Source organism: Drosophila suzukii, assembly GCF_043229965.1.
Source record: "Drosophila suzukii chromosome 2 unlocalized genomic scaffold, CBGP_Dsuzu_IsoJpt1.0 scf_2c, whole genome shotgun sequence".
NCBI lineage: Eukaryota > Metazoa > Arthropoda > Insecta > Diptera > Drosophilidae > Drosophila > Drosophila suzukii.
The window spans coordinates 5,621,491-5,645,855 of record NW_027255896.1 but is presented as its reverse complement, the minus strand read 5'-3'; the positions used below and the strand labels follow the sequence as shown (position 1 = coordinate 5,645,855).

Below are 24,365 nucleotides of genomic sequence, written 5' to 3'. Positions count from 1 at the left end.
CCCTTTCCGTTAAATTACTATAGAATGCTTCCCTTGGTGGGAGGGAAGTTTCCTCGAGTCTAAATATTCATAGGGAAATATACCCTTCTTACGCATTAGTCCAAATTCTATCCTCATTACTGAAAAATGATTTAACAGTGTTCAATTGATCATCAACTAAATTAGAAGCTAGGGTGTCTAAACTTGATGGCATAAATCTATATGTATCGAGAAAACGAATTTCAAAACTATTTCCACTTAAACTTTTTATTTTCTTTGAGACAGAAATATAGTTTTCCTTTTTTATTGGTATTACGGAAATTTCACCGGGAATCTTTCCCAACTCTTGAATAAATAAATGACAGTCGTATTTCGAAAAATTATGAAAAAATACTGGTATGAATTTGTTAACTTTATAATCCAAGTTACACTTAGAGTGGGCTGCACCTCTAAAGCGACCTGTGAAATGACAATGATCTCTAACCCTATCAGTCCCTAAATCTTTCTGACAAATAGAACAACTCAATGAATTATCAAATATTTGCTGGTCATCCAAAGTCATTCTCATAGGAACTATTTTATTTAAGTAGTCATCACTCAATTTACTTAAATTTTTTATCAATGAATCTACAAAACTTACTCCCGAATTTTTTCCTGTTTCTAAAACAAATTTATCTAGTCTAGAATCAAAAGCACACTTTATATAATACGCATATGATATTGGAATATGCTCATTAATATTAAATAATTTGGGGCTCACTTCAAGATTTTTCGGATCCAGAATGCATTCAAAATCCGCGTAGACAACAAATGGAACTTGAAGCTGATGTTGAACTTGGGAAAATTCCAGTGTGTTGTTCTGGGGGTGCGGCATCTTTGAAACCTTCCTACTGCAGAGCGTCGTGTGTTTTAATGCAGCTTCCTGGGTTCCGGAAAAATTCAAACACACGTTGCAGAAAAATTGCGCCCTCCTCTGATTTCCTCTTTGAGCAGTCATTAGTCTTTGAAAGAGAAATATATACAAATTAGTTAATTGCTTAAAAGAGATAAAAATGTATAAAAGAATTTACCTTGAAATATTTTTAATGTACATGTAATGTCCATTTCCACCTTCTTCCAAAAACATCATATTGATATGAAGAGGCTTTTCCACTTCCGATTGAAAAAGCGGTCCAATTATTTCCCTCGTCTCTTCATTATATCCGAATACGTTTAAACTCATATGAGTATTCTTCTTTAAAAAATTTTTTATACATTTTATTTCAAGGGGGAAAGTCAACCCTGTGAAATCTAATATTATTTCATCACTTATACGAATTATCTCCAGCGATATATCAATATTATATGCCGAACATCTTTGCGGCCTGTTAACAATTTTTAAGGCAGAAATCAAAGCCCATTTAAAACAATAATGATCATTTTCGTTACAAACGTTAACTATTGCTTTTTTCGTTAAAAGGAAACGAGGTAGTGGTATGAAAGATGAACCAGCCATCGGTGTATAATGATTCACATTCATTTCCAAGCGAATCAATTTTATAAGAGACCATCCACTATCTCTCTCTTGAAATTCTTGTGTTTTTGAAATTATTTCCATGGTATGTTCATGGAAGATATTTTCTAAGTCAGAATCTTTATTCATGATCGTCATTTTACTTTGAAAACTTTTCATATCAATTTCTTCAGATTCTTCTTTAAAAAGTATATACTCTGCAAACAGTTCAAAGTTTACTTTTGCTGAAGTATAACTTTCTAACAGAATGCTGAGATGAGGTAGCAGGGACAATCCAGCTTCACTCAAGAAACTCTCAGGTAAGATCAAGCCCGATCCATCGCTTACATACATGAAATGTAGTATTCTTCCCTTGAATCCCTCAGAAATTTTTTTGACTCTTCCGTCAAGGGGTTGAATTGCATTTCGCTTATGCAACTCCGAACGGACATGATTTGCCCACTTATTCTTCAGAAAGAAACACTTGCAGGACTGACAGAACTGATTTTGGTTATTCATTTTATTTTATTCGTTTTGTTTAAATTCTTCTTTCACGATCACTTTTTCACTTTTACTTAAGTTGTGTTTGACGTAGCAGAGTATCCCACTTCAAGACTATTTTTGGAAGACTAACTATTGTCCTCGATCATTTATAGTGTTTGAAGTGGGCGTGAACGAGAATGTTAAAGATGATTTTAAATTTTTTTAAATTCAAAAACTTATGCAATTCTAGTAGGTTACATCGACTATTCATTGGTTAGAAGAGATGAGAAGTATTGATTTTAAAAACAAGGAAGAACGCTATAGTCGAGTACCTCGACTATCAGATACCCGTTACTCAGCTAAATGGAGATATGCAAGCAGCAAAGCGAGATTAAAATGCGCCACCTACCGGCGGTATACAGATTTAAGCGTATGGGCGTTAGAGTGGGCGTGGCAAATTTTTTTTTGGATCAATCGATAGGTATCGACAAGACCAATACATTTCAGTTAAAATTTTTTATCTAGCATGAAAATTGTGGGCGTCACAGGTTTTCGCGGTTTGTGGGCGTTAAAGTGGGCGTGGCAAACTTTTTTTTGGGTCAATCGATAGGTATTGATGAGAACAATACATTTCAGTTAAAATTTTTATTCTAGCATTAAAACTGTAGGAGCCACAGTTTTGGGCGGTGTGTGGGCGTTAGAGTGGGCGTGGCACTGTGCTGAAACAAACTTGCGCTGCGTAAGAAGCTCAGGAATCTGCACGCCAAATCTCAATAGCCTAGCTCCCATAGTTTCCGAGATCTCAGCGTTCATCCGGACGGACAGACAGACGGACAGACGGACAGACGGACATGGCTAGATCGACTCGGCTAGTGATCTTGATCAAGAATATATATACTTTGTGGGGTCGGAAACGCTTCCTTCTGCCAGTTACATACTTTCCGACGAATCTAGTATACCCTTTTACTCTACGAGTAACGGGTATAAATATTTTATACATGTGTAACCAATAGGACACCATAAAATCGATAAAGGAGACACAAAATCATAGAACAAAGGAGAGTGTTGGTTAGAAGAGGTTGCACATTCTTTGCTGCAGGTGGGAAAGGAAAGGTCATTTTTTATACACACCATCATACTCAGGTGGCCAATACGGGACAGTTTGAAAAAAATCATTTCGAGTTTGGGAAAAAACAAAGATTTTCATTTGTTGAATTTCGAGAATGCACATTTTTGGGTAAAGAAGAGGAAAAATCAAAGATTTTCATTTTTTGAATTTAGAGAATGCATATTTTTGGGTAAAAGAAGAAGATGAAAACCTGTATAAAATTTCCTTTTAAATTGTGTAAGCATATTTAAAAGGGTAAGACGAGATTGTTGACTTAGATAGACAACATGCATTCAGTTAAAAAAATAACTTTCTGGATGTATTTGACGGAATTATGTTCAATGCACACTATGTACGGCTCCAGTTCATACAATCCAAACTCTTTAAATGTGAACGAGGTAATATGAAAACATCTATTCATAGAAGTCATATGGACACCTGCGTGTGGAGCAATGATGCAGCCACTGAGGGAGTTGACACTTGTGTATGCCATCGAATTTCTGATTACAAAAAGGAAGCACTCAACATTATGAATATATACTATAATCTAGAAAAAAGAATGAAAATGATTAAATAACATAATAAAACATGTTCGCAATACGAAAATAAATGAATAAATGTATTATTATGCTACAAAATAAACTTCTGACTTTTTATTTCGAGTTAAAATTACAGGTACGGAGAATGGAAAATATTTCCTTGACTGAGATATGTCGGCTACTTGCGAGTTGTTGCGCGGTCGTGATTTCAACCCCTATTATGGGAACGTCGTATGAGGTAGTATGAGGTCGTTGGCGTGAGGCCCATGATCTTGTCAATGAGCGTGCGCCTTCTGGGTTGTGCATGTGTCCCTTTTATTGCGGTCAGGTAATTGACAGGTGCGCATGTTCGGGTAGCTCTTGCTTGAATCCCATTTATGACATGTTTATGACCGATTTGTGGAAAGGAGAGAATCTTAGACAATTTACCAGTTAAACATTCTGGGGCGAAAACAAAAATGTGTATTTGAAAATATTCCACATCTGAGAATCATTAACTTGTGAGATTTATTTTGTTGGGTTTTTTTTGTCCCAGAATCCGCGTTTCCCTACTACTCGATTTATTGAACAATTTAAAGGACAGACAATTGGTCAGCATTTTAAATACCTTCTTAACACAAAAACTATGTTCTATGATCTCAAAACCACGAATTATGGTGAACACTTTACATTTTGTAATCCTGAATTGATATCGGAAACGTGCGCTTGCCTTTTCTATGAAAATAACCGGGACGAAGCCAGAAAATTAATTTTTATATATAATAAAACATGTTCGCAATACCAAAATAAATAAATAAATGAATTATTGTGCTACAAAATAAACTTCTGACTTTTTATTTCGAGTTAAAATTACAGGTACGGAGAATGGAAAATATTTCCTTGACTGAGATATGTCGGCTACTTGCGAGTTGTTGCGCGATCTTGATTTCAACCCCTATTATAGGACGTTTGTGAAAAGTAGATAATCTTAGACAATTTACCAGTTAAACGTTCTGGGGCGGAAACAAAAATGTGTGCTTGAAAATATTCCACATCTGAGAGTCATGAACTTGTGACATTTTTTTAAGGGGTGCTTTTGATTTCTAAATTAGTTTTACAATCATAACCATCTTTGGATACTTTGCTGTGCGGCCTTTGTCACGTGCACAGCAACACCTGTGATAATGAGGCGGAATAATATGGTAGTTGTCCCAGAATCCACGTTTCCATACTACTTTCAGTTGCTTTTATCGAAATACAATCTTGACCAACCAGGTTTAGGCAGTGGGCATAACAAGGAATGTGCTCGCACATTAACTGTTTGCAACAGTCTCCAGATTGTCAGCTCTGCGCGCAAAGTTAACGCTATATTGTCAGCAGAGTGGTTAGTGGCACAAAGGAGAGGCTCTGTTGCCAACACTGCCGATTTTAGGTTGAACTTGCGGTCAATGAAGTGAGCTGTGATGGTGAAGCAGCCAGTGTTAGGTTTGCTAGTCCAGCAGTCCATGGTTATAGCGCATTTATCGACTAGATCAAGCATGTTTCGCAGTTTTACACTGAGCTCTGCGTAAATTCTTTCCATATGGCTTGTACTGGCTGTACGCTGTGTGAGCTCGCTTTAAGTGGTCAACAATGGTGCTGGTGTTGCCACTCGTCTTGTACACTTTTTCCAAATGCGGCTTGTTTTCTGTCTTTTGACCGCTCGAAAAGATCCCACACCGCACTTGCTCTGTCACCTTCTTTAATGATTTGTATCGCTTCTTGCACACATTTCCTTTTTCTCCACTTATTTGTACCTCCACTGTTGACTGTTGAAGTTTTGTAATTTTGTGTGTTTACTGTGTAAAACTCGCCTTGAGGTTACCGCCTACATAGATTTATTAATATTCTTGATAAGCTCTACCAATTGTTTCTGACATTCGAAAATGTCAATGTCTATCTCCAGGTTTCGACAATTTTCGGACTAGTTTAAGCAGGATACTTAGTAAAGGGATTAAAAATGATCTACCGATAATAAAAACCGCCACATATTTTATTAGGATAGTAGCAAAGATATAGTAACAAAATATTTAATATGGTACAACCAGGGGCTTATTTTAAGTACTTTTTCTTTAAGCTACACCAATAGCTTCTTTTGGTTTCGATAAAATCTTTCCTTCATCTGCATCGTCATGTGTAGGAAGCTCTTTATTCCAGGATAAAACAAGATAGGTAAATATTGAGATAATGGCGGCAACTCCAAACACGCTTCGCCACTGATCAATGGAGTCCTAAGAATATAGATAGTAGTTTCAACGTTAATGGACTTAACTGTTTTCTATATTTACTTATAGCTCACAAGATGTTGGGTTTTATAGTGAAAATCAATTTATCAGTGGAAAAACAAAAATCACTGTAACCCATTTTTTTTGGCTTAAAACCATTTTAAGACAATAAAGGCGAATAAGTTCGGCAAGCCTAATTTAATATGCAGCTTAAATCAAATAAAAACATCTCTTAACGAGATAAGTGGTTGTGACAATCACACCTTCAACATACAAAAGTTTTAATATCAAATTTTTGAGACAAAAAATGCTTTTACATTCGACTAAATAAATATACGTTCTAATATGTTTTCATTCTTTCCGCTTCAGCCAAATTTCTAAGCTTCTCACTGTTACGTGGGCAGAGGGAGAGGCGTCCGATGTTTAGGCACCATGTGCCGGCATAAGCTACGTCTTATTCGGGTCGTGGGATCTTGGTAAGCCTCTCTTCTCTCCAACATAACGAGAATAAATATTAAAAGTGCCTGGAAAATAATATTAGTCATCAAGTTCGTCAGTCATCAGTCCACACTGCCCAACAAGATTAGCTGTGTTTTGGCCATATTCCCTCCCCTTCACACATTCGTGTGCCAATGGATCGTCGCGGGCCGCGCAATACGATCCCCTATTGTCAAGGTTGTCTGTCGAAAGTTATGTCATTGTTCTTGACCTACTTCACTCCTCGCGTCAGCACACCTCCTTTGTTAGAGTTCTAGCACACCATGGTTTCCAATTCTTTTTCACATTATAAATTTTTTAGTTGATATATATCTGCGTCTGTTGATTAATCTAATTTAATTGACAATTATTCTGTTAGCGGAGAGTATCGAATTTATCTCCCTTGAAGGTGCACACATCAGCAAAATACTGACTATTCACGACTACAAACGTCGCTCAGAGGGCCCTTGCAGCCTGATACTCGCCGCTGAAAAATTTTATAGTAGTCTATAAAACTATAGGATACTGCACGAATATTTATATATGTATGCTTATAAGAAAGGAACCGTGTCCCGACAAACTTACCCCCTCTTTAAATCCTGGGCGATGAGATCTCGACGCTCCGGATCCTGGGCTTTGGGAAAATATTATATTGGATATATATATATAAATATACGTGCACCAAAATACGGCTGTTCTTAAGTATACCAATTCACTTAAACACAAAATATATATATATTATGCCACAGGCATGCGACTTCTTCAACGGCTGGTGGAGAGATTCGTCCTCTCTAATTGTTTATCATGATTCGCACTTTGTCTATTGATTCGGTGGGTTTAAATATATTTCATGCTTGATTTTCACTTGTTATCCAATTGTATTATTTGAGGATATTGGTCCTTGGTTATGCATGAGTTCACTTTAGCTTTGGTTGGCTCGATTAACACATTTATATTGCATCACTACTTTCTCCGACGTATGCTATTGGTCGCTACGCTCTGAACGGATGGTTCCTACAGCTGAACAAATTTCAGGAGCATGGAGATCACGGATACTGCGTCCACAAACATCGCAGTATGTCCGATGTCGTCCTTATTGTTGATCTTCTCCACGTTCTTTGATGGCAATAGCGGCGCTGGTTCGACACAAGATTATTTCGAGCTGCAATTGTGTTCTCCTCAAGGACTATTGGATATGGTGGCTGGTCCTGGTGGCAGAAGACTCCATGGACGACTGCCCCAGGGAAAGTCGCATTCCCTCGAAGCTGCCGGCTTCCATCAGCAAGACACTCAAATGGATTCTCTCCCTTTCTCTATTTGTCTAAGATATTTTATACCAGACTAGAGCTTTTACTTGGCTGCGGGTATGGATCGGATAAACTAGGTGTTCCCACCTAGGATTATTGTTTCTTGATATCTGCTATCTTGGGAGTCAACGGCCGGCTGTTGCCCTTTGCCAGGTACCGGAGTATGGTTACCAATAGGTTGATAGTGGCCGTTGTTCTGACCACGCGACACCCGATAATTGCCGAATTGCTTTTTCTTCTGCCTTTACCAGTATGAGTCTGGTTAGTCACATGCACCCCTCCCCCTGGCTAAAGATTCGTCCTTGTTTCTCTATGTGAATCTTTCTATATGGAGGGCGTACGTAACAGGCTCGAAGTGATCGATGCGGACCGCATGGAATGACTTCGCAAAAGGAATCTGCGTACGACCATCGTTGTCTGTTTCGTGTTTCTTCTCCTTTTTAAGCGCCCATTCACGTGTGGCTTCGACCCACTCCTGTGATCAAGAGTCTCATGTTTTATCGGCTGAGCTGTCCGGGCTGATATCTTCACTGCTGTTGCTTTATGTTAAAGGTTATTCTGTACATTATTATCTTTCTTAAACTTGGTGCATGGAATCTGTGTTTTAATGTTTCCTCTTTTGATCCAACTGACGATCGATTAAAGCATATTTATTAGAAATGGTTTGATTTATATGTTTATAAGGTGTAAGAACTTTTGTACTACTAGAAAAGCTTTGTAGTGCTGGGCATGTTTTTCGCAGTATTTTTTAACCAGCGATCCACACGGAGACCCTACTTTTTGAACTCCGCTAACGAAGTTAATGGCGATGTTAGCAACAAGCCGCCCATCCGGGAGTTCATGTTGTCTTTCAAAAGCTCAACAAATTCATCTTCATCGATTTTATGCTTTAGTTTGAAATGCAAGTTGTGCATATCGGAGACATAATCGCTGAAGGTTTGGTGCTGTCTTTGCTTGCGTTCCATTAGTTCCTTGACTTTCATAAGGTCACTTCCGGTAGTGGAAAACGCTCGTTCCATCTCGTGTGCCAACGAATAGTAGTCAAAATCGTAGTCTTCTGCCTTGTCTTCCATTAGCTGCCAATACCATTTCGTGGCTGCCCCTGCCAGCAGAAGATGGAATTCACGAAAGACTTGTTGACGGCTGAAATCATACAATTCTTGCAATCGGTCCACGCGGAATAAGAAAATCTCAACTGTCATGCCGCGTCCGCTTCCATCGAACTTTAGGTTCCATCTGTCTAATCTGACATCTTTTGGTCTCGGTCCCTGAAATGATGAGTTCCGATCGATCTCTGGATGCAGTTGGTGACTCGACTCCCTCACGTTTGTTCTGAATTGCCTATGTGATGGGGTGTCCATCCGCCTGGGTGTTCATAACCGGTTAATCTGGCTATTGAGCATGTCCTGTGTTACCGGTTCCAGAGGCGGGGTCTCTTGGTATCTCAAAAAGCTGTCCGTTGGATTCGGAACAGTACGGGGCGGCGAAGGCAGTCCCTTCTGTTCGGGTCTCCTGGATGTCGGAGACTGCAATTCCGTTATCTGTGCTTTCAGCGCTTCTATCTGGGCACTCATTCCACGCTGCATTTCGTTGCTCTGCCTCAAGAGCTCCATCAATCTTTGTTCACGTCGCTCGGCAGCCTCTAAGTTGTCCTCTGAAATTGGGGAATCATACTTGATCTCCCCTTCGGCGGTCCTAGGGGTAGATTCTCCCCACCGGCGGCTCCTTCCATTTCAGAATATTGGTCCAGGTTGTTTTCTTCAGACAGGGTATCTACCTGTCCTGGCTGATTCTGTGCGCGCTCCCACGGCTCTCTTTCAGGTGAATCTCCTAGCCTTGGCGCGCTTGCGCACTGCGGGGTTGGTGATTTTCACCGCGCGTTGTTGCCCGGGTCACTCTTCCGGTGCTGGGTTGGAATAAGACCTTCTTCTTGGCCCCCTTCATTTATACGATTGGTATAAAAGCTTTACGTGATTCTTTTCAAAATACCCGGTCAGCGACGTAAACGCTGAATAAGTCGACAATAAGAATGTTTATCAACTGCGGGTGCTTCCCTCTGCTTCTCAAGTTTCTCTTCGGTCAAGAACCGTCAGATATGTAAGCCCCAAACAAAAATAAAATAAATTTCCCTAACTAGGGTGTTAGCCGCTTCTACACAACGCGGTTCCGCTAAGCTATCATGCCCTTACTTTCCCTTTCTATTCAGCTCAAATGTTCCAAACGGAATGGCTGTGTTTAGATAAGGAATCTGTCCAAAAACACCCTCCCGCCAGTCGTCGGAAAACAAGTTATTTGACCGATCATTCTCGGGCTCCACAACCGTCTCCTATTTCTCTGGACTCGAACCAAGCAAACGACCTGACCAACTAGCCTAATACCCTGTGGGGTGTCGGCCAGAGAAACTAAAAATCGTCCACCGCCCAAATATGTCAAGGGAAACCGCAAAGACTCGAACCAAGCAAACGACCGGACCGACTAGCCTAATACGTTGTGGGGCGTCGGCTTTGCGTTTCCTGTCAGTTCCCCCACCCCCATTTTGTCCTGGATCGACAAACGAACAGTAGATCCGCACCGCAACTGCTAAATGCGTTACCGTAATGCTTGCGCTCCTGCTCTTTCTGGACTCGAACCAATCAAACGACCGGACAAATGCCTACTACGTCGTGGGGCGTCGGACAGAAAGCACCTATAAATTATATTTACAAATTAAAAAAAAATTATTTCAACAAATAGTCGGTCGACACTTAGTTGTAGGTATAGTATTATAAAAAGGATAACTCATAGTTCTTGTTTTAAGGAAATTCTGGTAAATTTGTCCATGAACAAAACAGGGAATTTCTAAGGTTACAAATCATTTCAAAGTCAGGCAAAATTCTGATTGAGTGGCCACTCAACACTGACAGGCACAGAAGTTTGGGACTTTACGGTTATTAATTTAAAGACAAAAACAAATAAGTAGGTGCATATTTAAAATTATTTAAGTTCCCTGCTCTATAAAACAGTCAAGTTACTCATGGCAAACAAAGATGAAAGCTTTGCCATCCCTAGGTACATCCACTCCGATACCGCAGGCATCGAGATTGTGGACCCTGGTAAAATTCCTTAAGGAATATGAAATGCCCCACGTTGGGCGCCAATTCTGTTACGTGGGCATATTAGTGCCCGAGTCCTGACAAGGACTTGGGCCGAGGGAGATGCGTCCGATGTTCAGGTACCATTTGCCGGCATAAGCTACGTCGTATTCGGGTCGTGGGATCTTGGTAAGCCTCTCTTCTCTCCAACATAACGAGAATAAATATTAAAAGTGCCTGGAAAATAATATTAGTCATCAAGTTCGTCAGTCATCAGTCCACACTGCCCAACAAGATTAGCTGTCGCTTGATCGCAATACGATCGGGCTGTGTTTTGGCCATATTCCCTCCCCTTCACACATTCGTGTGCTAATGGATCGTCGCGGGACGCGCAATACGATCCCCTATTGTCCAGGTTGTCCGTCGAAAGTTATGTCATTGTTCTTGACCTACTTCACTCCTCGCGTCAGCACACCTCCTTTGTTAGAGTTCTAGCACACCATGGTTTCCAATTCTTTTTCACATTATAAATTTATTAGTTGATATATATCTGCGTCTGTTGATTAATCTAATTTAATTGACAATTATTCTGTTAGCGGAGAGTATCGAATTTATCACCTATGAAGGTGCACACATCAGCAAAATACTGACTATTCACGACTACAAACGTCGCTCAGAGGGCCCTTGCAATTATCATATAACTACAAGCCTGATACTCGCCGCTGAAAAAGTTTATAGTAGTCTATAAAACTGTAGGATTCTGCACGAATATTTATATATGTATGTTTATAAGAAAGGAACCGTGTCCCGACAAACTTACCCCCTCTTTAAATCCTGGGCGATGAGATCTCGACGCTCCGGATCCTGGGCTTTGGGAAAATATTATATTGGATATATATATATAAATATACGTGCACCAAAATACGGCTTTTCTTAAGTATACCAATTCACTTAAACACAAAATATATATATATTATGCCACAGGCATGCGACTTCTTCAACGGCTGGTGGAGAGATTCGTCCTCTCTAATTGTTTATCATGATTCGCACTTTGTCTATTGATTCGGTTGGTTTAAATATATTTCAGTGCATGTTTGAATGCTTGATTTTCACTTGTTATCTAATTGTATTATTTGAGGATATTGGTCCTTGGTTATGCATGAGTTCACTTTAGCTTTGGTTGGCTCGATTAACACATTTATATTGCATCACTACTTTCTCCGACGTATGCTATTGGTCGCTACGCTCTGAACGGATGGTTCCTACAGCTGAACAAATTTCAGGAGCATGGAGATCACGGATACTGCGTCCACAAACATCGCAGTATGTCGGATGTCGTCCTTATTGTTGATCTTCTCCACGTTCTTTGATGGCAATAGCGGCGCTGGTTCGACACAAGATTATTTCGAGCTGCAATTGTGTTCTCCTCAAGGACTATTGGATATGGTGGCTGGTCCTGGTGGCAGAAGACTCCATGGACGACTGCCCCAGGGAAAGTCGCATTCCCTCGAAGCTGCCGGCTTCCATCAGCAAGACACTCAAATGGATTCTCTCCCTTTCTCTATTTGTCTAAGATATTTTATACCAGACTAGAGCTTTTACTTGGCTGCGGGTATGGATCGGATAAACTAGGTGTTCCCACCTAGGATTATTGTTTCTTGATATCTGCTATCTTGGGAGTCAACGGCCGGCTGTTGCCCTTTGCCAGGTACCGGAGTATGGTTACCAATAGGTTGATAGTGGCCGTTGTTCTGACCACGCGACACCCGATAATTGCCGAATTGCTTTTTCTTCTGCCTTTACCAGTATGAGTCTGGTTAGTCACATGCACCCCTCCCCCTGGCTAAAGATTCGTCCTTGTTTCTCTATGTGAATCTTTCTATATGGAGGGCGTACGTAACAGGCTCGAAGTGATCGATGCGGACCGCATGGAATGACTTCGCAAAAGGAATCTGCGTACGACCATCGTTGTCTGTTTCGTGTTTCTTCTCCTTTTTAAGCGCCCATTCACGTGTGGCTTCGACCCACTCCTGTGATCAAGAGTCTCATGTTTTATCGGCTGAGCTGTCCGGGCTGATATCTTCACTGCTGTTGCTTTATGTTAAAGGTTATTCTGTACATTATTATCTTTCTTAAACTTGGTGCATGGAATCTGTGTTTTAATGTTTCCTCTTTTGATCCAACTGACGATCGATTAAAGCATATTTATTAGAAATGGTTTGATTTATATGTTTATAAGGTGTAAGAACTTTTGTACTACTAGAAAAGCTTTGTAGTGCTGGGCATGTTTTTCGCAGTATTTTTTAACCAGCGATCCACACGGAGACCCTACTTTTTGAACTCCGCTAACGAAGTTAATGGCGATGTTAGCAACAAGCCGCCCATCCGGGAGTTCATGTTGTCTTTCAAAAGCTCAACAAATTCATCTTCATCGATTTTATGCTTTAGTTTGAAATGCAAGTTGTGCATATCGGAGACATAATCGATGAAGGTTTGGTGCTGTCTTTGCTTGCGTTCCATTAGTTCCTTGACTTTCATAAGGTCACTTCCGGTAGTGGAAAACGCTCGTTCCATCTCGTGTGCCAACGAATAGTAGTCAAAATCGTAGTCTTCTGCCTTGTCTTCCATTAGCTGCCAATACCATTTCGTGGCTGCCCCTGCCAGCAGAAGATGGAATTCACGAAAGACTTGTTGACGGCTGAAATCATACAATTCTTGCAATCGGTCCACGCGGAATAAGAAAATCTCAACTGTCATGCCGCGTCCGCTTCCATCGAACTTTAGGTTCCATCTGTCTAATCTGACATCTTTTGGTCTCGGTCCCTGAAATGATGAGTTCCGATCGATCTCTGGATGCAGTTGGTGACTCGACTCCCTCACGTTTGTTCTGAATTGCCTATGTGATGGGGTGTCCATCCGCCTGGGTGTTCATAACCGGTTAATCTGGCTATTGAGCATGTCCTGTGTTACCGGTTCCAGAGGCGGGGTCTCTTGGTATCTCAAAAAGCTGTCCGTTGGATTCGGAACAGTACGGGGCGGCGAAGGCAGTCCCTTCTGTTCGGGTCTCCTGGATGTCGGAGACTGCAATTCCGTTATCTGTGCTTTCAGCGCTTCTATCTGGGCACTCATTCCACGCTGCATTTCGTTGCTCTGCCTCAAGAGCTCCATCAATCTTTGTTCACGTCGCTCGGCAGCCTCTAAGTTGTCCTCTGAAATTGGGGAATCATACTTGATCTCCCCTTCGGCGGTCCTAGGGGTAGATTCTCCCCACCGGCGGCTCCTTCCATTTCAGAATATTGGTCCAGGTTGTTTTCTTCAGACAGGGTATCTACCTGTCCTGGCTGATTCTGTGCGCGCTCCCACGGCTCTCTTTCAGGTGAATCTCCTAGCCTTGGCGCGCTTGCGCACTGCGGGGTTGGTGATTTTCACCGCGCGTTGTTGCCCGGGTCACTCTTCCGGTGCTGGGTTGGAATAAGACCTTCTTCTTGGCCCCCTTCATTTATACGATTGGTATAAAAGCTTTACGTGATTCTTTTCAAAATACCCGGTCAGCGACGTAAACGCTGAATAAGTCGACAATAAGAATGTTTATCAACTGCGGGTGCTTCCCTCTGCTTCTCAAGTTTCTCTTCGGTCAAGAACCGTCAGATATGTAAGCCCCAAACAAAAATAAAATAAATTTCCCTAACTAGGGTGTTAGCCGCTTCTACACAACGCGGTTCCGCTAAGCTATCATGCCCTTACTTTCCCTTTCTATTCAGCTCAAATGTTCCAAACGGAATGGCTGTGTTTAGATAAGGAATCTGTCCAAAAACACCCTCCCGCCAGTCGTCGGAAAACAAGTTATTTGACCGATCATTCTCGGGCTCCACAACCGTCTCCTATTTCTCTGGACTCGAACCAAGCAAACGACCTGACCAACTAGCCTAATACCCTGTGGGGTGTCGGCCAGAGAAACTAAAAATCGTCCACCGCCCAAATATGTCAAGGGAAACCGCAAAGACTCGAACCAAGCAAACGACCGGACCGACTAGCCTAATACGTTGTGGGGCGTCGGCTTTGCGTTTCCTGTCAGTTCCCCCACCCCCATTCTGTCCTGGATCGACAAACGAACAGTAGATCCGCACCGCAACTGCTAAATGCGTTACCGTAATGCTTGCGCTCCTGCTCTTTCTGGACTCGAACCAATCAAACGACCGGACAAATGCCTACTACGTCGTGGGGCGTCGGACAGAAAGCACCTATAAATTATATTTACGTTAATTTCAACAAATAGTCGGTCGACACTTAGTTGTAGGTATAGTATTATAAAAAGGATAACTCATAGTTCTTGTTTTAAGGAAATTCTGGTAAATTTGTCCATGAACAAAACAGGGAATTTCTAAGGTTACAAATCATTTCAAAGTCAGGCAAAATTCTGATTGAGTGGCCACTCAACACTGACAGGCACAGAAGTTTGGGACTTTACGTTTATTAATTTAAAGACAAAAACAAATAAGTAGGTGCATATTTAAAATTATTTAAGTTCCCTGCTCTATAAAACAGTCAAGTTACTCATGGCAAACAAAGATGAAAGCTTTGCCATCCCTAGGTACATCCACTCCGATACCGCAGACATCGAGATTGTGGACCCTGGTAAAATTCCTTAAGGAATATGAAATGCCCCACGTTGGGCGCCAATTCTGTTACGTGGGCATATTAGTGCCCGAGTCCTGACAAGGACTTGGGCCGAGGGAGATGCGTCCGATGTTCAGGCACCATTTGCCGGCATAAGCTACGTCGTATTCGGGTCGTGGGATCTTGGTAAGCCTCTCTTCTCTCCAACATAACGAGAATAAATATTAAAAGTGCCTGGAAAATAATATTAGTCATCAAGTTCGTCAGTCATCAGTCCACACTGCCCAACAAGATTAGCTGTCGCTTGATCGCAATACGATCGGGCTGTGTTTTGGCCATATTCCCTCCCCTTCACACATTCGTGTGCTAATGGATCGTCGCGGGACGCGCAATACGATCCCCTATTGTCCAGGTTGTCCGTCGAAAGTTATGTCATTGTTCTTGACCTACTTCACTCCTCGCGTCAGCACAGCTCCTTTGTTAGAGTTCTAGCACACCATGGTTTCCAATTCTTTTTCACATTATAAATTTATTAGTTGATATATATCTGCGTCTGTTGATTAATCTAATTTAATTGACAATTATTCTGTTAGCGGAGAGTATCGAATTTATCACCTATGAAGGTGCACACATCAGCAAAATACTGACTATTCACGACTACAAACGTCGCTCAGAGGGCCCTTGCAATTATCATATAACTACAAGCCTGATACTCGCCGCTGAAAAATTTTATAGTAGTCTATAAAACTGTAGGATACTGCACGAATATTTATATATGTATGTTTATAAGAAAGGAACCGTGTCCCGACAAACTTACCCCCTCTTTAAATCCTGGGCGATGAGATCTCGACGCTCCGGATCCTGGGCTTTGGGAAAATATTATATTGGATATATATATATAAATATACGTGCACCAAAATACGGCTGTTCTTAAGTATACCAATTCACTTAAACACAAAATATATATATATTATGCCACAGGCATGCGACTTCTTCAACGGCTGGTGGAGAGATTCGTCCTCTCTAATTGTTTATCATGATTCGCACTTTGTCTATTGATTCGGTTGGTTTAAATATATTTCAGTGCATGTTTGAATGCTTGATTTTCACTTGTTATCCAATTGTATTATTTGAGGATATTGGTCCTTGGTTATGCATGAGTTCACTTTACCTTTGGTTGGCTCGATTAACACATTTATATTGCATCACTACTTTCTCCGACGTATGCTATTGGTCGCTACGCTCTGAACGGATGGTTCCTACAGCTGAACAAATTTCAGGAGCATGGAGATCACGGATACTGCGTCCACAAACATCGCAGTATGTCGGATGTCGTCCTTATTGTTGATCTTCTCCACGTTCTTTGATGGCAATAGCGGCGCTGGTTCGACACAAGATTATTTCGAGCTGCAATTGTGTTCTCCTCAAGGACTGTTGGATATGGTGGCTGGTCCTGTTGGCAGAAGACTCCAAGGACGACTGCCCCAGGGAAAGTCGCCTTCCCTCGAAGCTGCCGGCTTCCGTCAGCAAGACACCCAAATGGATTCTCTCCCTTTCTCTATTTGTCTAAGGTCTTTTATACCAGACTAGAGCTTTTACTTGGCTGCGGGTATGGAACGGATAAACTAGGTGTTCCCACCTAGAATTACTGTTTCTTGATATCTGCTATCTTGGGACTCAACGCCCGGCTGTTGCCCTTTGCCAGCTACCGGAGTATGGTTACCAATAGGTTGATAGTGGCCGTTGTTCTGACCACGCGACACCCGAGAATTGCCGAATTGCTTTTTCTTCTGCCTTTACCAGTATGAGTCTGGTTAGTCACATGCACCCCTCCCCCTGGCTAAAGATTCGTCGTTGTTTCTCTATGTGAATATTTCTATATGGAGGGCGTACGTAACATCACATACAAATATTGCACAATGCCGATAGAGAACAACAATTTTTCGTCACAAAATTTCACATCAGAACATTTGTATGTTCAAGGTGCGGTCGTCACGACCCCTCTTTTCGTTAACAGGTTTTTTATTTGAATGCAAAAGTTTTTGTTTTAAACATCAATCATGTAATTGGTTCATTTTCCCAAAATTCGTAGAACTGAAATTGCATACTTTTCGGCACATTAGAATAAACCTGAAGAGTTATTTGCTCTGAACTGAGTTATAGTTTTTGACGCTCAATAACTTCGAAACGCGAATTTTCTTGATAATGTGTAATACGCCAAAAGTTGTGGAGTCTTAATGGCCTTCAAGTTCTGAGAGTGTTTTCAAATTCTCGAAAAACTTAACTCAATAATAAAATTTAGCTCTTATTTTGCAGAAGCTGTAATAAGAACAACTATGTCCAAGTAAAGTGTTTATATTTTAAAATTATCTTTCCAATGACACGTAAAACATGTCAAGGCGATAAAGAACTGTGACCGCTTACATTTTAGTCTTTTCTAGCTTGTTTCCGCTAATCTAGCTAAACTTCAAAAGGTTGTAGTAAAATTTGTTTCAGCACAATCGTAATACGACACAAATTATCCCATGACCGTAATACCAAAAATAAGGCAAATCGACAAACATACTTATTGTACCAGTTACTCGTAGTGTAAAAGGATACACTAGATTCGTAAAAACTATGTAAAAGTTGGAAGGAGGCGTTTCCGACCCCATAAAGTATATTTATTCTTGATTAGGATCACTAGCCGAGTCGGTCTACCAATGTCCGTCTGTTCGTCTGTCCGTATGAACGCTGACATCTAGAGCTAGAATGTAGGGAGTTGGCGTGCATATTCCTGTGCTTCCTGGGCAGCGCTAGTTTGTTTCAGCCCACTCTAACGCCCACAATAATACATTTCAAATATTCTTTAAATCGAACCAGTCTCATAAAAGATATTACCAATAAATAATCAATATTTCTGCTTTCACTAATATGATCAAACTTAAAGATCTGTACATTTTGCTTATTCAGTTTCCGATGAGCTTCATTCAACTTTCTCTACCTTCACCACAGTTTTTCCTGAACCAATCGACTTTTTAAAGGTCAGTAAAATTGAAGAAAATCACAATACCTTTCGATCGGTGTATTACTTTTTTCGATCGGACTATCATAGCAGACTCTAGTTTTGCGGCTATATATAGAAGTCTAATCGCGCACACTCCCGGTGCGATTCGTTACTAAGTCGTTCTTTTTTCACAAAAAAAAATGCAAAGTTCTAACGAAGATAGAATTTTTGTTTCTAGTATTTTCTTTTTCGGCCGATAAAAAAACACTGTTATGTGAAATTCTGAAATATAAGTAGCAATTGTGTGATCCAGCCCGTTCCGACTTATGTACCACCTGCAGTAGGAAGAAAGAAAAGTTTCATCCCAAAAGCTTTAGGGCGGAGAATCTAGTCTGCGTAGAAACACACAGCCAGATAGACACTTTTAGTGATGTTGATCAAGAATATACACTTTATAGTGTCGAAAACGTCTACTTCACTTCGTTGCAAATATCTGAATGAAGTCTCGTGGGTTTAAAAGTGAATGTTAGTTACAACAACTGTTATAAATTCCATTCTCGGAGTTCAGAAATTTGACTTAGGGCTAGCACTTTTAAATATAAGAAATTACGGTCTTAAACATTTTAAGTGGTGAACCCGAAGGGCAGTGGTGTTTACTAAGGGTTTGTATGTTTATACTTTATAAATTAGTCGTGTTGTTGTTAAAATTGAGAATTGAAGTGATATTTTTGTCATGAACAATTTTTAGGAAACTATTTTTTAAGAGATGCAACTAAGTTATTCTAGCGGAGTTCACTGATCAAGATAAATTATTTATTTTTAAAATCATAACCTCAACTTTGGGAGGCGCCTCTCTGTTTGCACTGTTTTCTAAATAGAAAACTTTAACTACAAATTGTTTTTAGGTAATGTGGAAACATCGAGCGCTGCCACTAACCAATTGTTACGTCCCAAAATGGAACTACGTGAGTCCACGAAGTGGCCATCGCTGGTTTGCTCATAGCACCCCGCCCACACACACGCAACAATGAAAGAACGGATGAACACCATTACTCGCTGCAACCGCGATCTTGCTGCTGGAGATAAAAAAATATGTAAATGTCTGCTGCGTTCGGTCCCTTCTTAGGAGAGCTTTCTGAAGGGGATTTGTATAGGATTCCCCGTGGGACTAACAAAAATTGGCTTAAAAATAGTTATACCCGTTACTCGTAGAGTAAACGGGTATACTAGATTCGTCGGAAAGTATGTAACAGGCAGAAGGAAGCGTTTCCGACCCCATAAAGTATATATATTCTTGATCAGGATCACCAGCCGAGTCGATCTAGCCATGTCCGTCTCTCCGTCTGACCGTCTGTCTGTCCGTCCGGATGAACGCTGAGATCTCGGAAAGTATAAGAGCTAGGCTATCGAGATTTGGCATGCAGATTCCTGAGCTTCTTACGCAGCGCAAGTTTGTTTCAGCAATGTGCCTCGCCCACTCTCACGACCACAAACCGCCCAAAGCTGTGACTCCTACAGTTTTGATGCTAGAATAAAAATTTGACTGAAATGTATTGTCTTCATAAAGCCAAAAAAAAGTTTGCCACGCCCACTCTAACGCCCACAAACCGCCTAAGTCTGTGGCGCACACAATTTTCATGCTAGAAAAAAATATTAACTGAAATGTTTTAGTCCCGTCAATACCTATCGATTGACCCCAAAAAAAGTTTGCCACGCCCACTGTAACGCCCATAACGCCTACCATAACCATATATTGAGATCGCGAGTAGGTGGCGGTATCTGATAGGGTATCTGATAGTCGAGGTACTCGACTATAGCGGTCTCCCTTGTTTTTTTATGGTTTTTGTCAGTGACAATGCCTATCTTTGAGAATATGAAAATATAATCAAACTTGCCCAATAGAACACCCCAAATTACGATTTCTCCAGATTATAATAAAATACCATTTGTGACTAATTATATGGACAACCACACTTGGACTTGATATATACATATAGATGTGTGACAATAAATTGTTTTGTTACGTGATATAGTAACAGATATGTTGTCCGGGAGTAAATAAATAAAATATAAACGACGCGATAAATATAGTAAATAATGTTCAATAAGACCAACTTCTCGGCTTCCGGTTAACTCTTCTTGAACAGATAAAGTTCCTGCTAAGAAAATTTGGTTTTCTCGACCGCCTAACTTTGATTAGGAGCTAATATTAAAGAATCCTTATCTGACCGTTATCTATCGGATTTTTCCATTTAACTGGTCTTTCAAATGTGAAATGGCACCTCATTCTATTTTGAAAAGAGGGTTGCCGAGATGCATATGTGCCGCATACAGACCTTGGAGTCCATGGTTTGTCTAAATTTGTCGCTTCAACGCCAAAATCTGTTAAATAGCGCATACTAAAGATTTCGTTATATTACTGCATTTTCTTCCGCGGAATATATAACTTCCTCATACGTAAAAAAAATTTATTAATCGAGGCTTGCACATTTTAGTCTTGTAACAACTAAATTAATGTGAAAAAATTTACGTCAGCATCATAGCAATCCTTTTTCGAGGAAAAATGAAATGTTATGAAACTGAATACTTTTACTTAACAAACCACAGCCCTTTTGATTTGCCACCGATTTTGCAAAATTGGTCTTAACTTTTAAAAGACAAACTAATCTATTGAATCAAGTCCTCAAAATAATTTATACAATTTTTCAGGTAGTAAAACTTAAAAAAAAAACTAGCTATCTCAAACAAAAGGCAAGAAAATATAAATTTTGGTAACTTGGTTAAAAACTCCGTTTATTGAAGATCCAACAAGTGATATGTCTTCGGAAAGGTACATCTATCTACTTTAAGATTGTGTCAACTGTCAAACGGTTAGATAATTGTTAGCAACATCGAAAGAAACATGTCTTTCGCGAATACCTCAAGAACGATTCTTTGGAAAATTTTCGGAGTGATACCAGAGTGTACAGCAAAGTGATATTAGTATAGAAAAAGCACAGCAAGCTGTGTGCTGGCACTTTACACCTTAATTTTGTGATTAACAGCACTCTCTGATTGTTTTTCGTTTAGATAAATTGAAGGAGTCGACAATCCTGATTTGCGTTTTCGACAAGTTTATCTGGTCTTCAATTTTTATATATAGGATAGACTAATTAAAAATAAAGAAGGAGGCCCGCTATAGTCGAGTGCCTCGACTATCAGATACCCGCACTTAACCGGCGCTTACATAGTAACTCTCCAGCACAATCTCTGGGTTCCCCGGTAAAATCTTGGCCATGCCCAGGGTAGAGGAACCGTTATAATTTATAAGAGTTATAGGCGTTTGAGGGCGTGAGAATGAAAGTGGCAAACTTTTTTTGCGTCAATCGATAGGTATTGACGAGACCAATGAATTTCAGTTTTTTCTAGCACTAAAACTGTATGAGCCACAGTTTTGTGCGGTTTGCGGAAGTTAGAGTGGCTTGGCTGCGTACGGAGCTAAGGAATCCAAGCCTAAAATCTCAACTCTCTATCTCTTATAGTTCCCGAGATTACAGCGTGTACACGAATAGAAAGACATTGCTACATCGACTCGGATAGTGATCCCGGTCAATAACATATATATTTTATGGGCTTGGAAACGTTTCCAACCAAATACAATACACCCTTTTACTCTACGAGTAACGATTATAATAAAAAAGTCTCCTTCAATATATTATACAGAATAAAACAAGGGAGAACGCTATAGTCGAGTACCTCGACTATCAGATACCCGTTACTCAGCTAAGGGGACCAAAGGGAAATGGAGATATGCAAGCATTAAGCGATATTGAAATGCGCCACCTATCCCATTTTTTTCTCGTCATTGAAAAATGTCTGATACGGAAAACTCGGTTCGGGCTCAAAATGAATCCACAAGTGATGTTGACTACTACCGAGTCAAAGCCCAATATATTTTGCGGCAAATGAGCTCGATGAAATCGAATCATGGAATGGATCAAATCCTTAAACCAGGCATGTGATTCTGCGCAGACATCGTTGGAAAGACTGGGTTTTGCAGAGATCTCGAGCGACCATCGGATTGAATTTTCTGAGATTTTCATGGATGTGAAGACGAAACTAAGCCGAGGCGTGTTTCGTACCCGGATGATTTTTTTCAGTGCATCGTTTGGAGAGAGAGCTCCACGGGAGAGTTGAGTGTTTTTAAATTGAACACGGTGACTTATGGAACCAAGCCAGCTGCCTTCTTGGCTATAAGGGCCATGCATCAACTCTCTTACGATGAGGAGGATTAATATCCTATTGGAGCAAATTGGGAAATTGTTTATTATGCTTGCACTTTTGTCATGCGTAGGAATTTGTAAAACGATATTTAGGAGGAGGAGGGGGAAGTTGTTTTATTATGCGTGGCCGTTTTGTTGATTCAATTAGGGTTGTAGATGATATCTGTTAGTGAACCCTTTCTTCGGTGGTGTTGGTTTGAGGGATATTAGACCGCATTCTTTTGTGGTGTGAAACAAGCGTGAGTTCAAGATCCGTGAATATCTAAACTTATATCTTCTAACTTATATTAATTTAAGGGGAGGGTAATCTTAAATGTTTCAATTCTATAGTGGAGGTAGAGGTGGTGATACCTAACAGAATATACACAAAAATAAATGAGATCGTTTATAATCATATAATATATTTGTGTTCAATTAGTTTCCATTGAGTTTTTTACAAAAATAAATGTATCTTTCCATCAATTTTAAGGCATCTTCTTCTTTCTTTTCAACATGCATACACCTGCAAGTGTCAGGTCCAACTTTACAATTATCATATGCCCATGCCCAGAATAATAGTAGTTCTCCATACTTGGAATGAATTACTGGGGTGGCTTCTACATCTTTAAAAAATGTATGAAATGATTTCAATTTTGTAACATGTTCCTTGAAGATCTCACTTCCATGCTCCTTTAAGAACTCTTCAATTTTTGAGGAAATCATTTTTTTCTTTCAACGTAATAGTCTGAATGTTTATCTTAAACTAAAGTTTGGTAGAGATAAATCATTGTATTATACTTAGATTAAGTCAAAACAATACAAAATTTAAAATTTTTTTTGTATTCTCTTTATTTTAGAATTTCAACATATGATGAAATTAATTTTCTAACTCTATATTGTTGAATTACAAAATGAAAACAAGCACAATTTCTATATTATCATTAGAAAATGTACATAAATTTAAATGTTTTCCAAATTTTTTTTTTATAAACTCCTTTACGTCAATACCCATGAACATGTTCCTTGACTCCAGTAGAAATTTCAAGTACTCTTTAGAAATCATATTTCCAAATGTATTAATAAATAAATTAATTTTATTTATTAAAAAAGAATAAGTCGGTATATTAAGATAGTTATTAGAATCAGTCATTTCGTAAACTTTTTTTCCCGATACTCAAAATGTTAATGAATGGTGAAAATGTGTTTAGGAGCTTTCGTTTGTGTAAAAGTTTAAGATTTTATGAGCATTGTTGAGAGAGCAGACACCATTCCGAGCATGAAATGAACAATATTGAACAACCAATTTCATCAATGTTAATTACATCATCAATTTTTTAAAATTTTTGTTTGAATAACCTTTTTTGTTATCCCTTACAAATTATTTCCTTTTTTCTAATTATTTCTCTTGAATACATTTGCGTTTCTTTGAAAAAGTATACTCCATCATTCCAATAAATTTTATGACATTTTTCGGACTAGTTTAAACAGGATACTTAGTAAAGGCATGGAAAATGATCAACCGATAATTAAAAACCGCCACATATTTTATTAGGATAGTAGCAAAGATAGTAGCAGATAGTAGATAGTAACAAAATATTTAATATGGTACAACCAGGGGCTTATTTTAAGTACTTTTTCTTTAAACTAAACCAATAGCTTCTTTTGGTTTCGATAAAATCTTTCCTTCATCTGCATCGTCATGTGTAGGAAGCTCTTTATTCCAGGATTGTATTTCGGCTGTCCCGAAAATTTGATAAACAAGATAGGTAAATATTGAGATAATGGCGGCAACTCCAAACACGCTTCGCCACTGATCAATGGA

General features: G+C 39.7%; 1 protein-coding gene across 4 annotated transcripts in view; it reads right to left on the bottom strand.

The window, feature by feature from the left end:
• The window catches only part of MFS17 (Major Facilitator Superfamily Transporter 17), a 579,815-nt gene that overhangs the window by 70,488 nt on the left and 484,962 nt on the right, over positions 1-24,365 (bottom strand). The window contains exon 6 of one of the 4 annotated variants that reach the window (XM_070998712.1): positions 5,677-5,850. The exons of the other annotated variants lie outside the window; for them this stretch is intronic. Within the exon in view, the coding sequence (XP_070854813.1) occupies positions 5,692-5,850 (159 nt within the window). The 3' untranslated portion in view covers positions 5,677-5,691. Of the gene's footprint in view, positions 1-5,676; positions 5,851-24,365 lie in introns of those variants that run through there. 4 annotated transcript variants of the gene reach the window in all.